This window comes from Salvelinus alpinus, chromosome 4 (genome assembly GCF_045679555.1).
Source record: "Salvelinus alpinus chromosome 4, SLU_Salpinus.1, whole genome shotgun sequence".
NCBI classification, from domain to species: Eukaryota; Metazoa; Chordata; class Actinopteri; order Salmoniformes; family Salmonidae; genus Salvelinus; species Salvelinus alpinus.
Window position 1 is genome coordinate 33,065,593 of NC_092089.1, and position 23,771 is coordinate 33,089,363.

Sequence of the window (23,771 nt, forward strand, 5' to 3'; positions counted from 1 at the left end):
AACCATTATGTACTAGTGGAGTGGTTCACCAACCATTATGTACTAGTGGAGTGGTTCACCAACCATTATGTACTAGTGGAGTGGTTCACCAACCATTATGTACTAGTGGAGTGGTTCACCAACCATTATGTACTAGTGGAGTGGTTCACCAACCATTATGTACTAGTGGAGTGGTTCACCAACCATTATGTACTGGTGGAGTGGTTCACCAACCATTATGTACTAGTGGAGTGGTTCACCAACCATTATGTACTAGTGGAGTGGTTCACCAACCATTATGTACTAGTGGAGTGGTTCACCAACCATTATGTACTAGTGGAGTGGTTCACCAACCATTATGTACTAGTGGAGTGGTTCACCAACCATTATGTACTAGTGGAGTGGTTCACCAACCATTATGTACTAGTGGAGTGGTTCACCAACCATTATGTACTAGTGGAGTGGTTCACCAACCATTATGTACTAGTGGAGTGGTTCACCAACCATTATGTACTAGTGGAGTGGTTCACCAACCATTATGTACTAGTGGAGTGGTTCACCAACCATTATGTACTAGTGGAGTGGTTCACCAACCATTATGTACTAGTGGAGTGGTTCACCAACCATTATGTACTAGTGGAGTGGTTCACCAACCATTTCCTCACATGATAAATAAATGCTGTGGTTGTCACTTTTATAACAATATAATTTGCCCCCCCCCTTTCTATCCCCCCTCTCCCCCTCTCTCTCTCTACCCCCCCCCCCCTCTCTCTCTCTCTGTCTCTCTCTCTCTCTCTCTCTCTGTCTCTCTCTCTCTCTCTCTCTCTCTCTCTAACTGTCTCTCTCGCTCTCTCTCCATCTCTCTCTCTCTCTCCCCTCTCTCTCTCTCTTCCTCTCTCTCTCTCTCTCTCTCTCTCTCTCTCTCTCTCTCTCTCTCTCTCTCTCTCTCTCTCTCTCTCTCTCTCTCTCTCTCTCTCTCTCTCTCTCTCTCTCTCTCTCCCCCCCCCCCCTCTCTCTCTCTATGTCTCTGTCCGTCTCCCTCCCTCCCTCCCTCCCTCCCTCCCTCCCTCCCTCCCTCCCTCCCTCCCTCCCTCCCTCCCTCCCTCCCTCCCTCCCTCTCTCTCTCTCTCTCTCTCTCTCTCTCTCTCTCTCTCTCTCTCTCTCTCTCTCTCTCTCTCTCTCTCTCTCTCTCTCTCTCTCTCTCTCTCTCTCTCTCTCTCTCTCTCTCTCTCTCTCTCTCAGTGATGCTGCTGGACACAACAGAGTCTACCTCGGAGCTTGGCTGGACCACCTATCCTGACACTGGGGTAAGCAGAGGACAAATCACTGGGCAAATCACACACACAAACACACACACACACACACACACACACACACACACACACACACACACACACACACACACACACACACACACACACACACACACACACACACACACACACACACACACACACACACATACACACACAATGTGCTCAATGCTGGGCGTACATCATTATTATCATCATCATCATCTTCATCATTACCATACTCACTGAAGCAGTATCCAAAACAAATGATTATGGTAATGTAGTGACTGTAAATGTCCTATTATGTTACATTTCAATCTACTGTATACAGCTGCATCATGTACTCTTGTATCCATCCTGGTGTTATGAAATATGTTCCAAACTCACACTGTGAGCTTTGAGCTTGTATGAATACTGTACAGTCCAGGCCTGGTGTATATTAGAGCCAGCTGAGTATGATGACGCTGATTGCTGTGAGGAAGCTTTGCGTTTGCATGGGTGGGTTTTTTATAGAGCCACAGAGATGAGAAGTGGTTCTGAGATGGAGATATGGTGATTGGACCTGGGGCACTAAGCTAAGAGAAGCAGACAAAGAGGGAGAGAGCAAGAGAGGAGAGAGAGGGAGAGAGTTTTCAGTTAACCATTTCCTCCCCTTCTCTTTTCATAATTCCTTCTCTTTGTCTTGAGGGCCTGTGGATACTCTATATATTTTTCCTCCCTTCGTCTTGTTCCTCCTCCTCCCCTCTTTCTCTCTCTCCCTCTTTCTCTTCCCTTCACTGCCTCCCCCTCTCTCTGTCTTCCTCTGCCCTCCAGTGTCCCTGCTCCTCCCTGTCCTGTCTCTCCTCTGCCTCTCTCCATCCCTCCTCCACTCCTCTCTCTCCTCTCCATCCCTCCATCCCTCCTCCACTCCTCTCTCTTCTCTCCATCCCGCCATCCCTCCTCCACTCCTCTCTCTCCTCTCCATCCCTCCATCCCTCCTCCACTCCTCTCTCCTCTCCATCCCTCCTCCACTCCTCTCTCTCCTCTCCATCCCTCAATCCCTCCTCCACTCCTCTCTCTCCTCTCCATCCCTCCATCCCTCCTCCACTCCTCTCTCTCCTCTCCATCCCTCCATCCCTCCTCCACTCCTCTCTCTCCTCTCCATCCCTCCTCCACTCCTCTCTCTCCTCTCCATCCCTCCATCCCTCCTCCACTCCTCTCTCTCCTCTCCATCCCTCCATCCCTCCTCCACTCCTCTCTCTCCTCTCCATCCCTCCTCCACTCCTCTCTCTCCTCTCCATCCCTCCATCCCTCCTCCACTCCTCTCTCTCCTCTCCATCCCTCCATCCCTCCTCCACTCCTCTCTCTCCTCTCCATCCCTCCATCCCTCCATCCCTCCACTCCTCCTCTCTCTCCTCTCCATCCCTCCATCCCTCCTCCACTCCTCTCTCTCCTCTCCATCCCTCTATCCCTCCTCCACTCCTCTCTCTCCTCTCCATCCGTCCTTCCCTCTTCCACTCCTCTATCTCCTCTCCATCCCTCCATCCCTCCTCCACTCCTCTCTCTCCTCTCCATCCCTCCTCCACTCCTCTCTCTCCTCTCCATCCCTCCATCCCTCCTCCACTCCTCTCTCTCCTCTCCATCCCTCCATCCCTCCTCCACTCCTCTCTCTCCTCTCCATCCCTCCTCCACTCCTCTCTCTCCTCTCCATCCCTCCATCCCTCCTCCACTCCTCTCTCTCCTCTCCATCCCTCCATCCCTCCTCCACTCCTCTCTCTCCTCTCCATCCCTCTATCCCTCCTCCACTCCTCTCTCTCCTCTCCATCCCTCCATCCCTCCTCCACTCCTCTCTCTCCTCTCCATCCCTCTATTCCTCCTCCACTCCTCTCTCTCCTCTCCATCCGTCCTTCCCTCTTCCACTCCTCTATCTCCTCTCCATCCCTCTATCCCTCCTCCACTCCTCTCTCTCCTCTCCATCCGTCCTTCCCTCTTCCACTCCTCTATCTCCTCTCCATCCCTCCATCCCTCCTCCACTCCTCTCTCTCCTCTCCATCCCCCATCCCTTCTCCCTCTCTCCTCCCTCCCTCCTTCCTCTCTCTCTCTCTGTGCCCTTCACTGTGCAGAGGCCTTGCCCCTCCCTGTCCTCTGTCACTGTGGAGATTTTGTGTTTTTCTGGGAGTTCGGTTCAGATTAAATCACAAATGACTTGTCTCTCTCCTCCACCCCCCTCTCCCCAATCTGTTTACTTTTTTCCAATCATGAGATGGAGCGAGAAAGAGGGGGAATGGGATAAAAGGAAGGGGAAAAAACATAGAAAACAAATGCAAGCAGGCGGGTGTCAGTATTTATTCATGGCCGTACGGTGGCACAGCACACACGCGATGTCACACATTTAGACCTGTGCTCATTCACTCACACTCATCCTGTATGCCTGGCTGAGAGTCTCCACTCTATCCCCTACCATGACTTTTACCTACAGTACCTCTCGCTCTCTCCTTCTCTCTCTCTCTCCTTCTCTCTCTCTCTCCTTCTCTCTCTCTCCTTCTCTCTCTCACACAAACACAATCTGTCACACGCATGCACACACACAGTCTCGCTCCCTCTCTCTCTCCCTTAATGTCTCTCTCCTTCTGTCAATTCAATTCAAGGGGCTTTATTGGCATGGGAAACATTGCCAAAGCAAGTGAGTTAGATAATATACAAAAGTGAAATAAACAATAAAAATGAACAGTAAACATTACACATACAGAAGTGTCAAAAGAATAAAGACATTACAAATGTCATATTATGTTTATATACAGTGTTGTAATGATGTACAAATGGTTAAAGTACACAAGGGAAAATAAAGAAGCATAAATATGGGTTGTATTTACAATGGTGTTTGTTCTTCACTGGTTGCCCTTTTCTTGTGGCAACAGGTCACAAATCTTGCTGCTGTGATGGCACTCTGTGGAATTTCACCCAGTAGATATGGGAGTTTATCAAAATTGGGTTTGTTTTCCAATTCTTTGTGGATCTGTGTAATCTGAGGGAAATATGTGTCTCTAATATGGTCATACATTGGGCAGGAGGTTAGGAAGTGCAGCTCAGTTTCCACCTCATTTTGTGGGCAGTGTGCACATAGCCTGTCTTCTCTTGAGAGCCATGTCTGCCTACGGCGGCCTTTCTCAATAGCAAGGCTATGCTCACTGAGTCTGTACACTGAGTCCTTAAGTTTGGGTCAGTCACAGGGGTCAGGTATTCTGCCACTGTGTACTCTCTGTTTAGGGCCAAATAGCATTATAGTTTGCTCAGTTTTTTTGTTAATTCTTTCCAATGTGTCAAGTAATTATCTTTTTGTTTTCTCATGATTTGATTGGGTCTACTTGTGCTGTTGTCCTGAGGCTCTGTGAGGTCTTTATGTGTTTGTGAACAGAGCCCCAGGACCAGCTTGCTTAGGGGACTCTTCTCCAGGTTCATCTCTCTGTAGGTGATGGCTTTGTTATGGAAGGTTATGCATGCATTATTTGGTGTTCTACATTGTACACGGAGGATATTTTTGCAGAATTCTGCATGCAGATTCTCAATTTGGTGTTTGTCCCATTTTGAGAAATCTTGGTTGGTGAGCGGACCCCAGACCTCACAACCATAAAGGGCAATGGGCTCTATGACTAATTCAAGTATTTTTAGCCATATCCTAATTTGCTGAATTTTATGTTCCTTTTGATGGCATAGAATGCCCTTCTTGCCTTGTCTCTCAGATCGTTCACAGCTATGTGGAAGTTACCTGTGGCGCTGATGTTTAGGCCAAGATATGTATAGTTTGTGTGCTCTAGAGCAATGGTGTCGAGATGGAATTTGTATTTGTGGTCCTGGCGACTGGACCTTTTTTGGAACACCATTATTTTGGTCTACTGAGATTTACTGTCAGGGCCCAGGTCTGGCAGAATCTGTGCAGAATATCTAGGTGCTGCTGTAGGTCCTCCAGATCATCGGCAAACAATAGACATTTGACTTCAGATTCTAGTAGGGTGAGGCCGGGTGCTGCAGACTTTTCTAGTGCCCGAGCCAATTCGTTGATATATATGTTGAAGAGGGTGGGGCTTAAGCTGCATCCCTGTCTCACATCCCTGTCTCACACCACGGCCAAATTTGACATTTGCTCAGTACATTGTTTTCATTGAGGAAATGTACGAGTCTGCTGTTAATGATAATGCAGAGGATTTTCCCAAGGTTGCTGTTGACGCATATCCCACGGTAGTTATTGGGGTCAAATTTGTCTCCACTTTTGTGGATTGGGGTGGTCAGTCCTTGGTTCCAAGTATTGGGGAAGATGCCAGAGCTAAGGATGATGATAAAGAGTTTTAGTATAGCCAATCGGAATTTGTTGTCTGTATATTTGATCATTTCATTAAGGATACTGTAACGGTTTTCTTCCAGGGGTGAAGGAGAGGACCAAAGTGCAGCGCGGCTAGTGTTAAACATGTTTAATAAAGAACAAGTGAAACACTACAAACAACAATACAAAATAACAAATGTGCAAAAACCGAGACAGACCTATCTGGTGCAGACAATCACAGAGACAGGAAACAAACACCCACAAAATCCCAACACAAAACAAGCCTCCTATATATGATTCTCAATCAGGGACAACGATTACCATCTGCCTCTGATTGAGAACCATATTAGGCTGGACATAGAAACAGACAAACTAGACACACAACATAGAATTCCCACCCAGCTCACGTCCTGACCAACACTAAACAAGCAAAACACATAATAACTCTGGTCAGGACGTTACAGTACCCCCCTCCTGAGGTGCGGACTCCGAACGCACCCCTACAACTCAAGAGGAGGGTCTGGGTGGGCATCTGTCCGCGGTGGCGGCTCCGGCGGTGGACGAGGACACCACTCCACCACTGTCTTTGTCCCCCTCCTTAGCGTCCTTTGAGTGGCGACCCTCGCCCACGACCTTGGCCTAAGAATCCTCCCCAAGGCCCCCACATGATTTTGGAGGTAGCTCAGGACAGAGAGGTAGCTCAGGACAGAGAGGTAGCTCCGGACAGAGGGGCAACTCCGGACAGAGGGGCAACTCCGGACAGAGGGGCAGCTCATGACTGGAGGGCAGCTCATGACTGGAGGGCAGCTCATGACTGGAGGGCAGCTCATGACTGGAGGGCAGCTCATGACTGGAGGGCAGCTCATGACTGGAGGGCAGCTCATGACTGGAGGGCAGCTCATGACTGGAGGGCAGCTCATGACTGGAGGGCAGCTCATGACTGGAGGGCAGCTCATGACTGTAGGGCAGCTCATGGCTGGCTGACGGCTCTGGACGCTCATGGCTGGCTGACGGCTCCGGCAGATCCTGTCTGGTTGGCGGCTCTGGCAGATCCTGTCTGGTTGGCGGCTCTGGCAGATCCTGTCTGGTTGGCGGCTCTGGCAGATCCTGTCTTGTTGGCGGCCCTGGCAGATCCTGACTGACGAATGGCTCTAGCGGCTCCTGACTGACGAACGGCTCTGACGGCTCGGGACAGACGGGCGGCTCTGACGGCTCGGGACAGACGGATGGCTCAGACGGTGCTGGGGAGACGGATGGCTCAGACGGCGCTGGGGAGACGGATGGCTCAGACGGCGCTGGGGAGACGGATGGCTCAGATGGCGCTGGGGAGACGGATGGCTCAGATGGTGCTGGGGAGACGGATGGCTCCGATGGCGCTTGGCAGACGGCCAGCTCAGACGGCGTTGGGCAGACGGACAGTTCAGACGGCGTTGGGCAGACGGGCAGTTCAGGCGCCGCTGGGCAGACGGGCAGTTCAGGCACCGCTGGGCAGACGGCAGACTCTGGCCGGCTGAGATGCACTATAGGCCTGATGCGTGGTGCCGGAACTGGAGGTACCGGGCTGAGGGCACGCACCTCAGGGCGAGTGCGGGGAGAAGGAACAGTGCGTACAGGGCTCTGGAGACGCACAGGAGTCTTGGTGCGTGGTGCCGGAACTGGAGGCACTGGGCTGGAGACACGCACCATAGGGAGAGTGCGTGGAGGAGGAACAGGGCTCTGGAGATGCACTGGAAGCCTGGTGCGTGGTGTAGGCACCGGTGGTACTGGGCTGGGGCGGGAAGGTGGCGCCGGATATACCGGACCGTGAAGGAGGACACGCGCTCTTGAGCACCGAGCCTCCCCAACCTTACCAGGTTGAATGGTCCCCGTAGCCCTGCCAGTGCGGCGAGGTGGAATAGCCCACACTGGGCTATGCAGGCGAACCGGGGACACCACCTGTAAGGCTGGTGCCATGTACGCCGGCCCGAGGAGACGTACTGGAGGCCAGATATGTTGGGCCGGCTTCATGGCACCCGGCTCGATGCCCAACCTAGCCCTACCAGTGCGGCAAGGTGGAATAGCCCGCACTGGGCTAAGCACGCGTACTGGGGACACCGTGCGCTCCACCGCATAACACGGTGTCTGACCAGTACGACGCCCTCTCACTCCACGGTAAGCCCGGGAAGTTGGCTCAGGTATCCAACCCGGCTTCGCCACACTCCCCTTTAGCCCCCCCCCCCAAGAAATTTTTGGGTGAGCCTCTCGGGCTTCCGTGCTAGTCGCGTACCCTCATACCTCCGGTTCCTCTCTCCGGTTGCCTCTGCTCTCCTCGCTGCCTCCAGCTGTTCCCATGGGAGGCGATCCTTTCCAGCCAGGATCTCCTCCCATGTGTAGCAACCCTTGCCGTTTAAGACATCTTCCCATGTCCATTCCTCTGTCTGTCTCTGCTGCTGTCGCTGCCCGTTGCCACGCTGCTTGGTCCGGGTTTGGTGGGTGTTTCTGTAACGGTTTTCTTCCAGGGGTGAAGGAGAGGACCAAAGTGCAGTGCGGCTAGTGTTAAACATGTTTAATAAAGAACAAGTGAAACACTACAAACAACAATACAAAATAACAAATGTGCAAAAACCGAGACAGACCTATCTGGTGCAGACAATCACAGAGACAGGAAACATACACCCACAAAATCCTATATCCTATATATGATTCTCAATCAGGGACAACGATTACCATCTGCCTCTGATTGAGAACCATATTAGGCTGGACATAGAAACAGACAAACTAGACACACAACATAGAATTCCCACCCAGCTCACGTCCTGACCAACACTAAACAAGCAAAACACATAATAACTCTGGTCAGGACGTTACAGATACCATCAACACCACATGCCTTTTTGGGTTGGAGGGTTTTTATTTTGTCCTGTAGCTCATTCAAGGTAATTGGAGAATCCAGTGGGTTCTGGTAGTCTTTAATAGTTGATTCTAAGATTTGTATTTGATCCTGTATATGTTTTTGCTCTTTATTCTTTGTTATAGAGCCAAAAAGATTGGAGAAGTGGTTTACCCATACATCTCCATTTTGGATAGATAATTCTTCGTGTTGTTGTTTGTTTAGTGTTTTCCAATTTTCCCAGAAGTGGTTAGAGAAGTGAGTAGAGTTTTCTATTTGAGATTTTTAGATTTGACAGGGAAGCTGAGAAGTCAAATATACTGTTAAGATTTTCTACTGCCAAGTTTACACCTTCACTATTACAGTGGAACGTTTTACCCGGGAAATTGTCTAAAGGGGATTGAATTTGTTGTTGCCTAATTGTTTTTTGGTAGTTTCCAAACTGCATTCCTTCCATCTATAGCATTTCTTAATGTTACTCAGTTCCTTTGGCTTTGATGCCTCATGATTGAGTATTGCTCTGTTCAAGTAGACTGTGATTTTGCTGTGGTCTGATAGGGATGTCAGTGGGCTGACTGTGAACGCTCTGAGAGACTCTGGGTTGAGGTCAGTGATAAAGTAGTCTACAGTACTACTGCCAAGAGATGAGCTATAGGTGTACCTACCATAGGAGTCCCCTCGAAGCCTACCATTGACTATGTACATACCCAGCGTGCGACAGAGCTGCAGGAGTTGTGACCCATTTTTGTTGGTTATGTTGTCATAGTTGTGCATAGGGGGGCATATAGGGGAGGGAATGCTGTCACCTGCAGGCAGGTGTTTGTCCCCCTGTGCTGAGGGTGTCAGGTTCTTGTCCGGTTCTGGCATTTAGGTCGCCACAGACTAATACATGTCCCTGGGCCTGTCTCCCTCTCTCTCTCCGAACATAACCCGGATCACTGCCTGGAGGGGACAGCCCCCCTCTCTCTCTCTCACACACATACACATTCTGTCACACACACACACACACACACACACACACACACACACACACACACACACACACACACACACACACACACACACACACACACACACACACACACACACACACACACACACACACACACACACACACACACACACACACACACACACACACACACACACACACCATCCAATTTCTCCTCTCTTTCGATGTATCTCTCCTTCTCTGTTTCCCTCTCTCTCTCCTAATATAACCTGTATCATTGCCTGGGAGGGACTGTCCCTCTCCTCTCTCCATTAGTCTGCCAGCCTCTCAGCCTCTTTTCACGTGTTCACTGATGTTATCATTACTCCAATTGCACCAAATGGGAATGCACTCTGTCTGTCAGTGTGATGGTGGAGGGCTTTGGTTCTCTGCTCTTTTTCTGTGGACAAGGTGACACACACACACACACACACACACACACACACATGTACACACGCGTAGGCACACACACACACACACACGAGAGATACAGTATACTCTGCTAGGGTGTACAGATCAGGACCCTGGCAGATTGGAATGATGATGAGGACTAGTACACAGCAGTAGAGTAGCTACTGTATTACAACAGATAATGCTATGCTTGTCACTCAGGGCCACAATGGCCTAAAGCAAAGCCTTTTCATACAGAGGAGCGTCCTAGTGTATAATGGCTGAAACTAAGCCGTGCATCACATTTACATTTGACTCATTCAGCAGACCTCATCCTGAGCGACTGTTTTGAGCAGCAACGCTGTCCTGCATTTTGCATCTTACGCTCAACACCATAAACTTGTGTTCTTACCCTCCATTACCAAAAATATCATAGAAACAATTTTTCTTTAACGTTTTCATATGCATTAGGCCTGTCAAGAGAGAGAGAGAGAGAGAGACAGATAGAGAGAGAGGGAGAGAGACCGAGAGAGTCTGACACACCAATCAACCTGCACTCTGTCTGCTTATTGTTATTGTTCAATGTATGGTCATTTTGACCCTTGGTTATTGTTGTTACTGTTGTCCCGTTGACAAATTTGATTCTTATTATTTTCATATTGTAAATATCCAAAGTAAGCTTTGGCAATATGTACATTGTTGCATCATGCCAATTGAATTGAATTTAATTGAGAGAGAGAGAGAGAGAGAGACAGAGAGACAGAGAGAGCAACCACTGCACAACAGCAGAACCTGAGACAGAGCTGCATTTCCTGACTAAATGTAAAAAATATAAAACAATTAGTGTCATTTCCCCAAATTTGAAACCCTTATTCAAGGTTTCAAAGACCTCTGATGAGAGTAGGATACCCGTCCTGTTGGGGGAGGACGCAGAGAGCTGTGGGTTGGCAGCGCACTACATTGCTGCCTGCCATAAGTTGAGGGACAGTGTCAACCTGCACATGTACTCTACTGTATGCTTATTGTTATTGTTGATGTAGGGTTATTTTGACCCTTGGTTGTTGTTACTGTTGTCCCGTTGACAAGTTCTTATTATAGTTTTCCAACTGCTTACACACGTTTTCAAAACTGTACACACAAAATGCAAAATGCCTCACATCTCCTTCAAAATGTAACACTGCATTCAAAATGCCACAAACACATGTCAGAATGAAGCATTTGCATCAAATGGCAAACACTGCTTTCATAATAGTACATTTTTGGATATACCATGTAAACACTGTTGTTCTAAATCTAAAGCTCTTTGGTGTTTCATAGGCTTATATCTACATTTCAATACAATGTTCTACAGTGAAAGTAATCTGCTGAGAGGGGTAACAAGTACACTGTAAACACCAATGCAATGTAGAAACAGAAAATATTTATTAGGCCAAACATTACTGTTGTATACAGTAGCATACAACAAAACCATAAACATATGTAAACCAAAAGTATTTTCTTTAGAATACAGTAAAGAACACAATTGTGTGTGTGGGGTCCCGGGGGGGCAGTCCAGGAATTGATAGGGGGCGGGCAGTCACCAGTGCTAAGCTACGCTTCATCTCTTCTCCGGTCTGGGTCTGGCCACAATACTTCATCCACATCACAAGATACGTTTTCTCTTGCCAAACATCGAGGGAAGTATCTCCTAGCATGGCGTATCCAACCTTGGACAGAGGCAACCTCTATGTCCCCACATGTGTCCTCCATTGCCTGGAGAAGCGGCATGCGGCCATAGGGTTGGCGATCATACACTTTCCAGCGCCAGGCTGAGAAGAATTCCTCTATGGGATTTAGAAAAGGTGAATATGGGGGTAGGTACAAAACTACAAATTGTGGATGGGTGGCAAACCAGTTTTGGACCAGAACAGCCCGGTGAAAACCAACATTGTCCCATAAAACCACAAATCTAGCAGGCTCCTGATCTGGATCAGGGACAAGCATTGTGTAAATTGCATCCAGAAAAGTGAGCATATGGCCGGTGTTGTACGGACCCAGTGTGGTATTGTGATGGAGGACCCCGTTTTGAGTGATGGCAGCACACAGTTATATTACCCCCACGCTGTCCAGGGACATTGGTAATTGCCCTCTGTCCTATTACATTTCTTCCGCGGCGCCTGGTTTTTGAAGCCAACCTCATCCACATAAATAAATTCATGGCGAATTACATGGGCATCCAGCTCCAATACTCTCTGTAACAGACAAAAGGATATACAGATGAGTAAATATGGTATGTCTGAAGTACTGGAAGTAGTGTTGCATACATACCTCTACAAAGTCATGTCGCATATTCTTGACTCACTCGGTGCCGTTGGAGGATGCGTTGTATGGTCGACAGGCTTACAGCATTGATGTTGTTAAATATGGTGTCATTATTCAAGATATGCTCTCTTATCTCTCGAATCCTAATTGCATTGTTGGCCAAAACCATATTTATAATTGCAGTCTCTTGTACATCTGTAAACAAGTGTCCTCGTCCTCCATGGTGTCTTTGCCTTTCCACTCTGTACAGAATTCACAGTATGTGTTCAGCATAGGAACTGTAAACAATGTACAAAAAAAGGTAGTACAGCATGATAACCAACCTCATTCATTCAATGCAGTAAATGGATGGCTTAGAGTTACAAATGTTTATGCAATACTATGCAGTCATACGTATTTTACAGTACATTACTGTAATGCTAAAATAGTCATTAGATAGTTGCATACCTGTTCTCATTTCTGAACGTTCGAATTATGGACGCCACTGTAAATCGACTCAAGTTGGGCTGGACTGTCCATTGTTGGCATCCATTGTTCAAAACAGGTAATCTGACCTTTGACCTATTTATAGGCCCATACTACAGTAAAGCAGTGATTGGTTAGTGATCAGTTAAGCTATTAGTGTTTGCGCATGTGAGGAGGGTGTGTGACCTGGTGAATAAGTGTAGCATTTTGATTGGTTGTGTTTGGAAAAGGAAAGCAAGTCACTTCCTGTTAGATTTTTGTGTTTTAGGTAGAGAATTGTGTGTAGTGTTTTGAAAAAAGTGTTTTATGCAATTGACAACTGAGTCAAAGGCTGAGAAATAGCTTATGGTTTTGGATATTTGGTGTGTAGTTTTGCACTTTGAGTGAGAGGTTTCAAAAATCGTGTGACATGAAAAGATTTTGTGTGTAAGCAGTTGGAAAAAACTGTAAGTCGGTTAGGACATCTACTTTGTGCATGACACAAGTCATTTTTCCAACAATTGTTTACAGACAGATTATTTCACTTGTAAATTCACTGTATCACAATTCCAGTGGGTCAGAAGTTTACATACATTAAGTTGACTGTGCCTTTAAACAGCTTAAACAATTCCAGAAAATGATGTCATGGCTTTAGAAGCTTCTGATAGGCAAATTGACATCATTTGAGTCAATTGGAGGTGTACCTGTGGATGTATTTCAAGGCCTACCTTTAAACTCAGTGCCTCTTTGCTTGACATCATGGGAAAATCAAAAGAAATCAGCCAAGACCTCAGAAAAACAATTGTAGACCTCCACAAGTCTGGTTCATCCTTGGGAGCAATTTCCAAACGCCTGAAGGTACCACGTTCATCTGTACAAACAATAGTACGCATGTATAAACACCATGGGGCCACGCAGCCGTCATACCGCTCAGGAAGGAGACATGTTCTGTCTCCTAGAGATGAACGTACTTTGGTGCAAAAAGTGAAAACCAGAACAACAGTAACAGACCTTGTGAAGATGCTGGAGGAAACAGATACAAAAGTATCTATATCCACAGTAAAACGAGTCCTATATCAACATAACCTGAAAGGCCGCTCAGCAAGGAAGAAGCCACTGCTCCAAAACCACCATAAAGAAGCCAGACTACGGTTTGCAACTGCATATGGGAAAAAAGATTGTACTTTTTGGAGAAATGTCCTCTGGTCTGATAAAAGAAAAATACAACTGTTTGGCCATAATGACCATCATTATGTTTGGAGGAAAAAGGGGGACGCTTGCAAGCTGAAGAACACCATCCCAACCGTGAAGCACAGGGGTGGCAGCCTCATGTTGTGGGGGTGCTTTGCTGCAGGAGGGACTGGTGCACTTCACAAAATAGATGTCATCATGAGGAGGGGAAATTATTCGGATATATTGAAGCAACATCTCAAGACATCAGTGAGGAAGTTCAAGCTTGGTCACAAATGGGTCTTCCAAATGGACAATGACCCCAAGTTGTTTCAAAATAGCTTAAGGACAACAAAATCAAGGTATTGGAGTGGCCATCACAAAGCCCTGACTGCAATCCTGTAGAAAGTTGTGGGCAGAACTGAAAAAGCGTGTGCGAGCAAGGAGGCCTACAAACCTGACTCAGTTCCACCAGCTCTATCAGGAGGAATGGGCCAAATTTCACCCAACTTATTGTGGAAAGCTACCCAAAACGTTTGACCCAAGTGAAATAATTTAAAGGAAATGCTACAAAATACAAATTGAGTGTATGTAAACTTCTGACCCACTGGGAATGTGTTGAAAGAAATAAATGATGAAATAAATAATTCTCTCTACTATTATTCTGACATTTCACATTCTAAATATAAAGTGGTGATCCTAACTGACCTAAGACAGGGATTTTTACTAGGATTAAGTGTCGGAATTAAGTGTAAGGAATTGTGAAAAACTGAGTTTAAATGTATTTGGCTAAGGTGTATGTAAACTTCCGACTTCAACTGCATTCATTCCACCGATTAGGTTAAAAAACTTTTATTAAACGTAAGCAAACATAATGAAATAGGGAGAGAACTACCTGCATTTGTCCAATCGAAACTCTCGTTTTAGTTGCAGAACAAAATGTTTAGCAACTGTTTGGCAGAATGAATACAGTACACCCCTGAATGAGAGAGCCAAGCTGTTAAATATGGACTCTATTCCTTTAAGAGCAGAGTATCAGCCCTGAACTCAGTAAACAGTATAGGTAGGGAGAGGCTTAGGAACTACACTTGGCTGAAGTGAAAACATGAATGTTACGAGCAGGATCAAACTTTCACAATTTAAAGAATCTATCTATACAGCTGTACTGTTACCTACTGTAGTCTCCAGTCACTGGAGCCTTTTTCTGATCACAGGAAGAGAAAGAACAGAGTCAACAGACGCTGAGGTGAGTAGAGAGAAAGTAAAGAGATTGTCTGATATGGTGTGACATGATAAAATAGTGTATTGCTATATTGTTCACACTGAGATATGAAACAAAATTATTATAAATTTTTTCAAAGATAGAATGACTGATTTCAGAGAGACTGTAAACATTATGTTTTTTGGTCTGTTTCCAGCTATGGCTTCCTCCAGCATTGTCCTGTCTGAAGAGCAGTTCCATTGTTCTATCTGTCTGGATGTGTTCACTGAGCCAGTCTCCATCCCATGTGGACACAACTACTGCAAGGCCTGTATCAGAGGATACTGGGACAGCACTGACCTGTGCCAGTGTCCAATGTGTAAAAAGACATTTGATAAGAGACCAGATCTCTTTGTTAAGACCTCAACTGGAGCCAACTTCTTGAGCTGAGCAGCCATTTCAGAAATGAAAGTATTGACAAAGAGATCTGGTGTCTTATCAAATATCTCCTTACACAAAATCCTTCTGGTGATAACTCAGCTCCACTTATCATCTCTCTCGTCAACTCTGACTGAGTTTAGTGAACAGGGAATTCCGTCACACAGACACAAAGCATATACGTATAATATGTTGTTCTGACCGGGTGGTGCCAGAACAACAACCTCTCCCTCAACGTAACCAATACTAAGGAGATGATTGTGGACTACAGGAAAAGGAGGACCGAGCACGCCCCCATTCTCATCGACGGGGCTGTAGTGGAGCAGGTTGAGAGCTTCAAGTTCCTTGGTGTCCACATCAACAACAAACTAGAATGGTCCAAACACACCAAGACAGTCGTGAAGAGGGCACGACAAAACCTATTCCCCCTCAGGAGACTGAAAAGATTTGGCATTGTTCCTGAGATCCTCAAAAGGTTCTACAGCTGCACCATCGAGAGCATCCTTACTGGTTGCATCACTGCCTGGTACGGCAATTGCTCGGCCTCTGACCGCAAGGCACAACAGAGGGTAGTGCGTACGGCCCAGTACATCACTGGTGCTAAGCAGCCTGCCATCCAGGATCTCTACACCAGACCGTGTCAGAGGAAGGCCCTACAAATTGTCAAAGACCCCAGCCACACCAGTCATAGACTGTTCTCTCTACTACTGCATGGCAATCGGTACCGGTTCCCCTCTTTTACGCTACTGCTACTCTCTGTTCATCATATATGCATAGTCACTTTAACCATATCTACATGTACATACTACCTCAATCAGCCTGACTAACCGGAGTCTGTATGTAGCCTCGCTACTTTTATAGCCTCGCTACTTTTATAGCCTCGCTACTGTATATAGCTTGTCTTTTTACTGTTGTTTTATTTATTTACTTACCTATTATTCACCTAACACCTTTTTTTGCGCTGTTGGTTAGAGCCTGTAAGTAAGCATTTCACAGTAAGGTCTAAACCTGTTGTATTCGGCGCACGTGACAAGTAAACTTTGATTTGATTTGACTTTGTTTAGATTTGTACATGAATTAGAGAATACGTTTGCATATGTTAGAAATGTATTACATGGTATTATGATCAAGGTTTCTCTGACATCATAACACTGTATATTACAATGAAAATGTAAAGGGTGTATCTTTGAGTCCATGTGCCATTTTTCCCTCCTGTAGGATTTACAGCCTATGCATACATGCCCCTTATTCCTCCTCTCACTGTCTGAGTAGGATATCAGATGTCAAACACACAGCACAGAGAGGCAGAGACCTAGTTAAATGTGATGCTGATAATTACTTTTCACCCAGTTAACAGAGAACAATACTTTTGATGACATTCCACTCAAGGTCCCATAAACCCCAGTTATTATAAACTAACATAATGAACAGACAGTGCTAAAAGTGTTCTGAGAATATATTCAAGATGAAAAAATACATCTGTTTTTTATACGGTCTCATATGACTTATAACACTATGCCACACACTCACTTTACCCGCCTCTCGCTCTCTCTCTCTCTGACTCTCTCTCTCTGACTCTCTCTCTCTCTCTCTCTCTCTCTCTCTCTCTCTCTCTCTCTCTCTTTCTCTCAGACTCTCAGTCTCTCTCTCTCTCTCTCTTTCTCTTTCTTTCTCTCAGTCTCACTCTCTTTCATTCTCTCAGTCTTTCTCTCTCTCTCTCTCTCTCAGTAAACAGTACAGGGTAGAGAGGGGCTTCGTAATGTCACTTTGCTGAAGTGAAACTGGAAACCTGAATGTTATGAACAGGATCAATCGTTTACAATTCAAGAATCTATCTATACAGCTGCACCTAATGTAGTCTCCAGTCATTTGTTGACTCTTTTCCTGATCAGTGGAAAAATAGCAACAGTCAACACATGTTTAGGAGAGTAGAGAGAAAGTAGAGAGAATCTGATTGATTTCACTAGGCAAGTCAGTTAAAAACAAATTATTATTTACAATGACAGCCTAGGAACTGTGGGTTAACTGCCTTGTTCAGGGGCAGAATGACAGATTTTTACCTTGTCAGCTCAGGGATTTGAACTAGCAACCTTTCAGTTACTGGCCCAACACTCTAACCACTAGGCTACATGCCACCCAAGTATAAACACCTTGATGTGATAAACAGTGTGTTGTTGACACTGAGAGGACACGTTTGTCAATAAAAAACTAATGTTGAATGACATTTCAGAGAGACCATCATAAATTATAATTTCATTGGTCTGTTCCCAGCTATGGCTTCCTCCAGCATTGTCCTGTCAGTTCCATTGTTCTATCTGTCTGGATGTGTTCACTGAGCCAGTCTCCATCCCATGTGGACACAGCTACTGCAAGGCCTGTATCAGAGGATACTGGGACAGCACTGACCTGTGCCTGTGTCCAATGTCTAAGGAGATATTTGATAGAAGACCTGAGCTTCATGTCAGCATTTTCATTTCTGAAATAACTGCTCATCTCAAGAAGCATGCTCCAGTTGAAACCACAACCTTCACTCCAGGACAAGCCCAAACCATAACCCCAGGACAAACCCATAGAAGTGCCATGTCTGCACTGAGACAAAGCACAAGGCCCAGAAGTCCTGCCTGGTGTGTCTGGCCTCTTACTGTGAGACTCACCTGGAGCCTCATCAGAGAGTGGCATCTTTCAAGAAACACAAGCTGATCGACCCTGTGGAGAACCTGGAAGACAGGGTGTGTAAGAAGCATGAGAGACCCCTGGAGCTGTTCTGTAGGACTGATCAGATGTGTGTGCGTCAGTTCTGCACCGAGACAGACCACAAGACTCACAAGACTGTCCCCATAGAGGAAGAGTATAGAGAGAGGAAGACTGAGATGAGGAAGACTAAGGGTAAAGTTCAGGAGATGATCCAGGAGAGACTGCTGAAGGTTAAGGAGATCAAACAGGCAGTAGAGCTCAGCAAGAGTAATGCAGAGAGAGAGATAGCAGACAGTGTGTAGGTCTTCACTGCGCTTGTGCTCTCTATTGAGAGAAGCCAGGCTGAGGTCATTATGGAGATTGAGAAGAGACTTAAAGCAGCAGAGAAGCGGGCTGAAAGGCTCATTGAAGCGCTGGAGCAGGAAATCACTAAGTTACAGAGACGAAGCACAGGGCTGGATCAGCTCTCAGATATTCAGATCACCTCCTCCTCCTTCAGAGCTCCCCATCCATCTCCGCCACCCTTCCACCTACCAACAACTGGTCTGAGATACAGTTGAAGTTGGAATTTTACATATACCTTAGCCAAATACATTTAAACTCAGTTTTTCACAATTCCTTACACTTAATTCCGACACTTAATCCTAGTAAAAATCCCCTGTCTTAGGTCAGTTAGGATCACCACTTTATTTTAAGAATGTGAAATGTCAGAATAATAGTAGAGAGAATTATTTATTTCAGATTTTATATCTTTCATCACATTCCCAGTGGGTCAGAAGTTTACATACACTCAATTAGTATTTGGTAGCGTTGCCTTTAAATTGTTTAACATGGGTCAAACGTTTTGGGTAGCCTTCCACAAGCTTCCCACAATAAGTTGGGTGAATTTTGGCCCATTCCTCCTGACAGAGCTGGTGTAACTGAGTCAGGTTTGTAAGGCCTCCTTGCTCGCACACTCTTTTTCAGTCCTGCACAAATTTTCTACAGGATTGAGGTCAGGGCTTTGTGATGGCCACTCCAATACCTTGACTTTGTTGTCCTTAAGCCATTTTGCTACAACTTTGGAAGTATGCTTGGGGTTATTGTCCATTTGGAAGACCCATTTGCGACCAAGCTTTAACTTCCTGACTGATGTCTTGAGATGTTACTTCAATATATCCACATCATTTTCCTTCTTCATGATGCCGTCTATTTTGTGAAGTGCACCAGTCCCTCCTACAGCAAAGCACCCCCACAACATGATTCTGCTATCCCCGTGCTTCACGGTTGGGATGGTGTTCTTCGGCTTGCAAGCCTCCCCTTTTTTCCTCCAAACATAACGGTGGTCATTATGGCCAAACAGTTCTATTTTTATTTCATCAGAGCAGAGGACATTTCTCCAAAAAGTACAGTCTTTGTCCCCATGTGCAGTTGCAAACCGTAGTCTGGCTTTTTTTAATGGCGGTTTTGGAGCAGTGGCTTCTTCCTTACTGAGCAGCCTTTCAGGTTATGTCGATATAGGACTTGTTTTACTGTGGATATAGATACTTTTGTACCTGTTTCCTCCAGCATCTTCACAAGGTCCGTTGCTGTTGTTCTGGGATTGATTTTCACTTTTTGCACCAAAGTACGTTCATCTCTAGGAGACAGAACATGTCTCCTTCCTGAGCGGTATGACGGCTGCGTGGTCCCATGGTGTTTATACATGCATACTATTGTTTGTACAGATGAACGTGGTACCTTCAGGCGTTTGGAAATTGCTCCCAAGGATGAACCAGACTTGTGGAGGTCTACAATTGTTTTTCTGAGGTCTTGGCTGATTTCTTTAGATTTTCCCATGATGTCAAGCAAAGAGGCACTGAGTTTGAAGGTAGGCCTTGAAATACATCCACAGGTACACCACCAATTGACGCAAATTATGTAAATTAGCCTATCAGAAGCTTCTAAAGCCATGACATAATTTTCTGGAATTTTCCAAGCTGTTTAAAGGCACATTCAACTTAGCCTATGTAAACTTCTGACCCAGTGGAATTGTGATACACTGAATTATAAGTGAAAGAATGTGTCTGTAAACAATTTTTGGAAAAATTACTTGTGTCATGCACAAAGTAGATGTCCTAACCGACTTGCCAAAACTATAGTTTGTTAACAAGAAATTTGTGGTGGTTGAAAAACAAGTTTTAATGACTCCAACCTAAGTGTATGTAAACTTCCGACTTTAGCTGTAAGTGTCCACAGTGGTCTGTGTGTGGGGACTATGAGGAGTACTGTGTCTCAGCTGGAGGAGACACTTTATTTATTTATTTATTTTTCCGTTATTTTACCAGGTAAGTTGACTGAGAACACGTTCTCATTTGCAGCAACGACCTGGGGAATAGTTACAGGGGAGAGGAGGGGGATGAATGAGCCAATTATAAACTGGGGATTATTAGGTGACCAAGATGGTTTGAGGGCCAGATTGGGAATTTAGCCAGGACACCGGGGTTAACACCCCTACTCTTACGATAAGTGCCATGGGATCTTTAATGACCTCAGAGAGTCAGGACACCCGTTTAACGTCCCATCCGAAAGACGGCACCCTACCCTACACTTAATAAAGAGATGGAGAAGTGATGCTGAGCTGAAGAGGATGCAGCAGTGTGCAGTGGATGTGACTCTGGACCTGATAAAGCACATCCATTCCTCATCTTGGCCTCGGACAGGAAACAAGTGAGATATGGAGACAAAAAGCAGAATCTCCCTGCTAACCCAGAGTGGTTTGGAGATGCAACCGATGTTTAAGGGAGGGAGGGGTTCTCATCAGGGAGTTTCTACTATGAGGTGCACGTGAAAGGGAAGACTGTGTGGGTTTTAGGAGTGGCTAAAGAGTCCATCAACAGAAACTCTACTAAGACACTGTGCCCTGAAAATGGATACTGGACTGTGGAGCTGATAAATGGGAATTATTTTCCTAATGCTGAGCTTCATGTCCCCCCTCTCCCCGAGAGAGAAGCCCCAGCAGGTGGGGGTGTTTGTGGATTATGAGGAGGGTGAGGTATCCTTTTACAATGTGGAGGCCAGGTCCCACATCTACTCTTTCACTGGCTGTGCCTTTACTGAGAAACTCTATCCACTCTTCTCTACAGGAAATAATTATTCTGGTGATAACTCAGCTCCACTTGTCATTTCTCCCATCAAGTCTGACAGAGTTTAGTGAACAGGGAATTCAGTCACAAGGAAGCCCCAAAAAGCCTGTAAATTTGAATTTGTTGATATGTTTAACGTTAATAGAGAATAAGCTGACATACTGTCATTGATAAGATTTTACAATGTCAAATGTTAATATTCTATGATGTTGACCAAATTGGTCCCACTTTAAATCACGTTCAGCTTATAAAGGTTTCATAAAGCCTTCAGAATGCCTTCATAAGCGCTAAATACATGTGTTACAAAGCATCTATAACTGTATGTCATGCTTTATAAAGGGTTCATAAATGTGGCATAACTGTGAAATAATCACCAATGTCAAATGTGACATAAATATGTGCTTTATAAAGGGTGACATGTTGTGCTGAAGGATGGCATACACTCTAAAGTGAAGTCATGTTAGTCACATTACATCTAATCTCATTCCCAGACACTTCCGCCCAAATGAACGGAAGGTCTGGTGGATCAACGCATCAAACTTTGCCATCATTAGTTAGGGTTAGGTTTATCACATTTTAATTACATCAGTAAAACAGACTAAAGAACCAAGACCGAAAATCTCTGAAATCAGTCATTCTATCTTTGAAGAAATAAATAATTATATTGTTTCATATCTCAGTGTGAACAATATAGCAATACACAGTTTTATGATCACACCATATCAGACAATCTCTTTACTTTCTCTCTACTCAGCGTCTGTTGACTCTGTTCTTTCTCTTCCTGTGATCAGAAAAAGGCTCCAGTGACTGGAGATTACAGTAGGTAACAGTACAGCTGTATAGATAGATTCTTTAAATTGTGAAAGTTCGATCCTGTTCATAACATTCAGGTTTTCAGTTAAGTTTCACTTCAGCAAAGTAACATTCATAAGCTCCTCCCTACCCTGTACTGTTTACTGTGAGAGAGAGACAGAGAGACAGAGAGACAGAGAGAGACAGAGAAAATCCACTAGATTCTTAGATTTTTTCCAGACCTCAAAAGTCATCCCCTGATGTGGTTTAAGCATTGTCAGGAACACATAAAATCTAATTGAAATAAAATAAAATAAAATGTTATTTGTCACATGCGCCGAATACAACAGGTGTAGTAGACCTTACAGTGAAATGCTGAATACAACAGGTGTAGACCTTACAGTGAAATGCTGAATACAACAGGTGTAGACATTACAGTGAAATGCTGAATACAACAGGTGTAGACCTTACTGTGAAATGCTGAATACAACAGGTGTAGACCTTACTGTGAAATGCTGAATACAACAGGTGTAGACCTTACTGTGAAATGCTGAATACAACAGGTGTAGACCTTACAGTGAAATGCTGAATACAACAGGTGTAGACATTACAGTGAAATGCTGAATACAACAGGTGTAGACATTACAGTGAAATGCTGAATACAACAGGTGTAGACCTTACAGTGAAATTCTGAATACAACAGGTGTAGACCTTACAGTGAAATGCTGAATACAACAGGTGTAGACCTTACTGTGAAATGTTACTTACAAGCCCCTGACCAACAGTGCAGTTTGAAGACAAATAACTAAAAAAATAAGAAATAAAGTAACATATAATTAAAGAGCAGTAAAGTAACAATACCTGTACAGAGTCAATGTGGAGGCTATATACAGGGGGTGCCTGTACAGAGTCAATGTGGAGGCTATATACAGGGGGTACCTGTACAGAGTCAATGTGGAGGCTATATACAGGGGGTGCCTGTACAGAGTCAATGTGGAGGCTATATACAGGGGGTGCTGGTACAGAGTCAATGTGGAGGCTATATACAGGGGGTACCGGGACAGAGTCAATGTGGAGGCTATATACAGGGGGTGCCTGTACAGAGTCAATGTGGAGGCTATATACAGGGGGTGCCTGTACAGAGTCAATGTGGAGGCTATATACAGGGGGTACCTGTACAGAGTCAATGTGGAGGCTATATACAGGGGGTGCCTGTACAGAGTCAATGTGGAGGCTATATACAGGGGGTACCTGTACAGAGTCAATGTGGAGGCTATATACAGGGGGTGCCTGTACAGAGTCAATGTGGAGGCTATATACAGGGGGTACCGGTACAGAGTCAATGTGGAGGCTATATACAGGGGGTGCCTGTACAGAGTCAATGTGGAGGCTATATACAGGGGGTGCCTGTACAGAGTCAATGTGGAGGCTATATACAGGGGGTGCCTGTACAGAGTCAATGTGGAGGCTATATACAGGGGGTACCTGTACAGAGTCAATGTGGAGGCTATATACAGGGGGTACCGGTACAGAGTCAATGTGGATGCTATATACAGGGGGTACCTGTACAGAGTCAATGTGGAGGCTATATACAGGGGGTGCCTGTACAGAGTCAATGTGGAGGCTATATACAGGGGGTGCCTGTACAGAGTCAATGTGGAGGCTATATACAGGGGGTACCTGTACAGAGTCAATGTGGAGGCTATATACAGGAGGTACCGGTACAGAGTCAATGTGGAGGCTATATACAGGGGGTGCCTGTACAGAGTCAATGTGGAGGCTATATACAGGGGGTGCCTGTACAGAGTC

General features: G+C 45.5%; 1 protein-coding gene and 1 pseudogene across 2 annotated transcripts in view; both read left to right on the forward strand.

Moving 5' to 3' along the window:
- The window catches only part of ephb6 (eph receptor B6), a 100,939-nt gene that overhangs the window by 17,820 nt on the left and 59,348 nt on the right, over positions 1-23,771 (forward strand). For both annotated transcript variants that reach the window (XM_071395086.1, XM_071395087.1), the window contains one exon: positions 1,222-1,286. In XM_071395086.1, coding sequence (XP_071251187.1) covers positions 1,222-1,286 — 65 coding nt within the window. The remainder of the gene's footprint in view (positions 1-1,221; positions 1,287-23,771) is intronic.
- LOC139572238 (E3 ubiquitin-protein ligase TRIM21-like) lies at positions 15,154-21,999 on the forward strand (annotated as a pseudogene).